The sequence below is a fragment of the Galeopterus variegatus genome, unplaced genomic scaffold (genome assembly GCF_000696425.1).
Source record: "Galeopterus variegatus unplaced genomic scaffold, G_variegatus-3.0.2 Scaffold6185, whole genome shotgun sequence".
Classification (NCBI taxonomy): domain Eukaryota; kingdom Metazoa; phylum Chordata; class Mammalia; order Dermoptera; family Cynocephalidae; genus Galeopterus; species Galeopterus variegatus.
Genome location: NW_007732296.1, coordinates 74,568 through 78,506, shown reverse-complemented (window position 1 = coordinate 78,506; position 3,939 = coordinate 74,568). Strand labels below are relative to the sequence as shown.

Genomic DNA, 3,939 nt, shown 5'->3' with positions numbered 1-3,939 from the left:
GGATGAAGGGTATACAGGAACTCTCTGTACTATTTTTGAAATTCTCTGTAAATATAAAATCATGTCAAAATAAAATGTTAAAAATGACTTTCATTTTTAAATATATAATTTATATCTAATCTACATTAAGGAAGTAAAACTCTAATATATATGTTTTTTAAACTCCTCAATGCAGCTTAAGATGTGATTTTTCTTGTCCTTATATCCTTTCAGGATGTACAAAGCACTGTTTTAAAGTCACTTATAGTGATTTTCTGCATCATCATGCCACTAACTTGAGAGACAGCCAAGGTCAAATGCTTCTGTTTATTTTAAATGGGGAGAATTATGGTTTTTTCCTTTTTGATGTGTTTTAACTGTATAAAAATTTACATATGCCTAAATGTAGTGGGTAAGAAATCTTGATTCTCCTTTGATCTTAGAATAGGATTTTTAGATAATGCGTGAATGAGACAAAAGGCTCTTGAGTAGGGGACGAAAGTCCACAAATAAGTTTGGCAAAAGCCATATAATCAATTCTAACCACTGTTTAGGGATGGGATTGTGTACTTTGACTGTCTTGCATTGCTGGTTTGATTCTGGCTTGAATGACTATTGACTATTTAACCTACTGATTGTTCTTTAGATATGTTAAGAAACTGCTTGAATGCTGTTTAAATATGCTAAGGAAATTGCTTTAGGAAGTATGTGGAAAAGAAAATGTTTACTAAAGACAAGCTGTTTGTTGGTGAATTAACCTAGCTTTTTACAAATTACATTCTGGAATGTCACATTGTTAATTTACTGCTGGTACAAGTTTTACACTGCCTGTTTTTATGTCCTTCTTTGATGATTGAATCAACTGATTTTTCTTGTGAAACTTCCTTGCCTTGTCAATAAAAAGAAAGGCTGATTTTGGATTGCGGCTGCTCCCCTGAAATTTTAAGCAAATTATATCCTTTTTTACAAAAACTCTGTTCTGTAGCTTGCTTTTCTCACTTAGCAACATATCCCTGAGATGACACTATATCAGTATACGGAGAGCTTCCTCATTTCCTCTTTATATCTGCATGATACATTTTTATAGTTTATTCAGCCAGCACCCTATTGATGAGTGAGTAGCCTAATGAACGATCACCAGTGAATCTTTGGGATAGATTCCTGGGAGTGAGATTGCTGGGTCAAGGGTGAATGCAAATGTTCCTTCGGTAGGTATTGCAGTAGTGTTGTACCAATTTGCATCCTCACAAGCAAGTTATCAAAGTTGTTTCTCCAAGCCAAATATTGGATTTTTGCTAATCTGATTAAGCGAAAAATGGCATTTCAGCATAGCTTTAATTTGTATTATTTTATATATAGTAGACTGAATATCTTTTCATTGTTTAAAGGCCACTGCATTTTTTGGTAATCTGTCTACTCACATTTTGCCAAGTTTTATTTATTTATTTATTTATTTAATTTGTCACTGGGATATCAGTGCTTCCAGCTACTCAATTTTTTCTTTTCATTTAAAAAATTTTTTAATTAAAAAACATTTTTTTTTATTAAGGTATAGTCGCCAAATAAAACTTGTGTATATTTATGGTGTGCAACATGATAACCTGCCCATTTTTATATTGAAATGTTAGGCTTTTTCTTCTACATTCTTAAGGACTCTTCATATAATATGAATAGTTGCTCTTTCCCTGTGATATGTCTTTTATTTGTTTTTGACTTTGCTTATATGACTTTTTGGCATGCAGTTTTTTTCTTAAATTACTAAGTAGTGAAAGTTTTATACAGCAATGTAACATTCCTACAGAGTGCAGATTAACATTATTCCACTGTACCAGTGGGAAAGCCCTGGACCAAAGTATAAGAACCATTGTTGTAGTTATCTGTTCCACTGACTTTTCTTGTACCATCCTATATTCATTAATTTATTCATTCAACAATATTTATTGAGTTCCGACTTTGGGCTAAGCACTATTATTTGAGCATAATTAGCTGCATTTAAAAGTCAGATGTTCCTGTCACAGCCTGGGTCTTGAGACATGCGATTTTGGTGATGGCTGCCTTGACATCCTTGTTCCTCAGTGTGTAGATGAGAGGGTTGAGGATTGGTGTGAGGATAGCATATGCCACATTGCCCATGATGTGGAAGTCGAGGGGCAGCTCAGCTCTGTAGGCCACGTAGGCTATGGCAATGGATGAGTAGTAGGCGCCCACCACCAGCAGGTGGGAGCTGCAGGTGGAGAAGGCTTTTGAGCGGCCTTCTCGGGAGCTGATGCGAAGGACCGAGGCCAGGATGTGGGCATAGGAGAGAAGCACCAGGAGCAGGGGGAGGAAGGACACCACCAAGGCAATGCAGAAGCCCATGAGGGTCTGGGGTGTGGTGTCGGAGCAGGAGGCCTGGACCAGAGCCAAATGGTCACAGAAGCAGTGGTAGATGTAGGCAATGCTGTTATATGCCATCTGGGAGGTCTGTGCCACTGCTGGGATGGGCAGGAGGAAGGCAGTGAGCCAGGCACTGGCTGCCAATGCAGCGTTGGTCTGTGGGCTCATGAGGACAGGATAGTGCAGTGGGCGGCAGATGGCCACATAGCGGTCGTAGGCCATGACCACCAGGATGAAGGCTTCTGAGCATGTAAAGCTTTGGAAGAGGTACATCTGTAATAAGCAGGAATGGAAGCTGAGGAAGTGATCCCCAAGCAGGAATAGGGACAGCATCTTTGGGACGGTGGTTGTGGTAAAAAGGATGTCCAGGGCAGAGAGATTGATCAGAAAGAAATACATGGGCTTATGGAGGCTGGGTTCTGCCACCACAGCCCCCAGGATTAGGGCATTGCCCATAATGATGAGCACATAGAAAAGAAGGAAAGTAAAAAACACAGGGAGGAAGAAGGACTTTGGCAGAAAGGGGATGCCCACCAGGTAGAAGACGTGTGTGCCACCCACTGATCCATTACAGGTTGTGGCCTTCATGGTGAGACAGAGGTGGATTTCTGAGAGATGGGCAGCTGGAACATCTGGACACTAGAATATCTGGAAACTATAGAAACAAATAATGCCGGAGTGGTAATTTTATAATGTTTACTCTATAGTTAACATAAACACAGTTATTTATAATCACCTCTAGAGAAATGAGGCGGGGCTGTGGAATTGACTCTACTATGTGAATTCAAAATTTGTTAAATATTAATTATTAGTTAATTCATAACCTACCAAATGTAAGTCTCTGTGCTGTGTTTAGGTGATGAGGTGATGAAAGTGAAGAAGGCAGGCAGAGGTTCCTGTCTTCCCACAGTCTATATTTTATTGGGAAAATCAGATCTAAATAGTTGATTATTGAATTATGGCTGTGAAAATGCTTTGGAATGACTCCTTCTGGTCCTTTTCTTAGGTTCCATGCTTTGTGATTTGGGTTGTCAAATCTCTTAAATTAAGTCCTTATGCTTGTGTCTCTATTTTTGCATTCACTCAAGGTTCCACCATGTTTCTTTGGAGAGGCTGCTTTCTGCAAGATTCTCTGCAACACACTGCTGCTTGCATACTTATTAAGCTTCTTTCTCTCCTGTATGCCTTGAGTAGTTGTTCTTCCTGACTCCTTTTAAGCTGGCGTGTGGACTTCTCCTGCATAAGATGTAATAGATCATGGTAGCCTGGCACCCCACTGCAACAACTTGGAAAACCTGGAGAAATTACACAAATCATATTTTTTAACAAATTGGAGAAATACGGGTGCAATAAAAATGAAATGAAGTGATATCCAGGGAATGGGGGACCCTCCAAAGTGAACTAACAATCACCAGCTCTTTCCTTCTCTGGGAATATTTGATTTGGGGATCATGATGTGGCTTGGACTTAAATCAGGCAGAGGGTTGTGAATGAGAGAAAGAGAAACCAGCAAGACATTCAACAGTCAAAAAGGGCTTGCAAAACAGGGGCCGGCCCGGTGGTGCACTGCTACAGTGCGCCGCT

At 39.6% G+C, this 3,939-nt stretch overlaps 1 protein-coding gene across 1 annotated transcript; it reads right to left on the bottom strand.

The window, feature by feature from the left end:
- Positions 1 to 1,960: 1,960 nt before the first annotated feature.
- Positions 1,961 to 2,978, bottom strand: LOC103605940 (olfactory receptor 2AT4-like). Its single transcript, XM_008590533.1, is given in 2 exon segments — positions 1,961 to 2,014; positions 2,017 to 2,978. Coding segments are annotated over 2 exon segments (963 nt in total). The 5' UTR covers positions 2,944 to 2,978; the 3' UTR covers positions 1,961 to 1,978.
- Between the last annotated feature and the right edge of the window lie 961 nt (positions 2,979 to 3,939).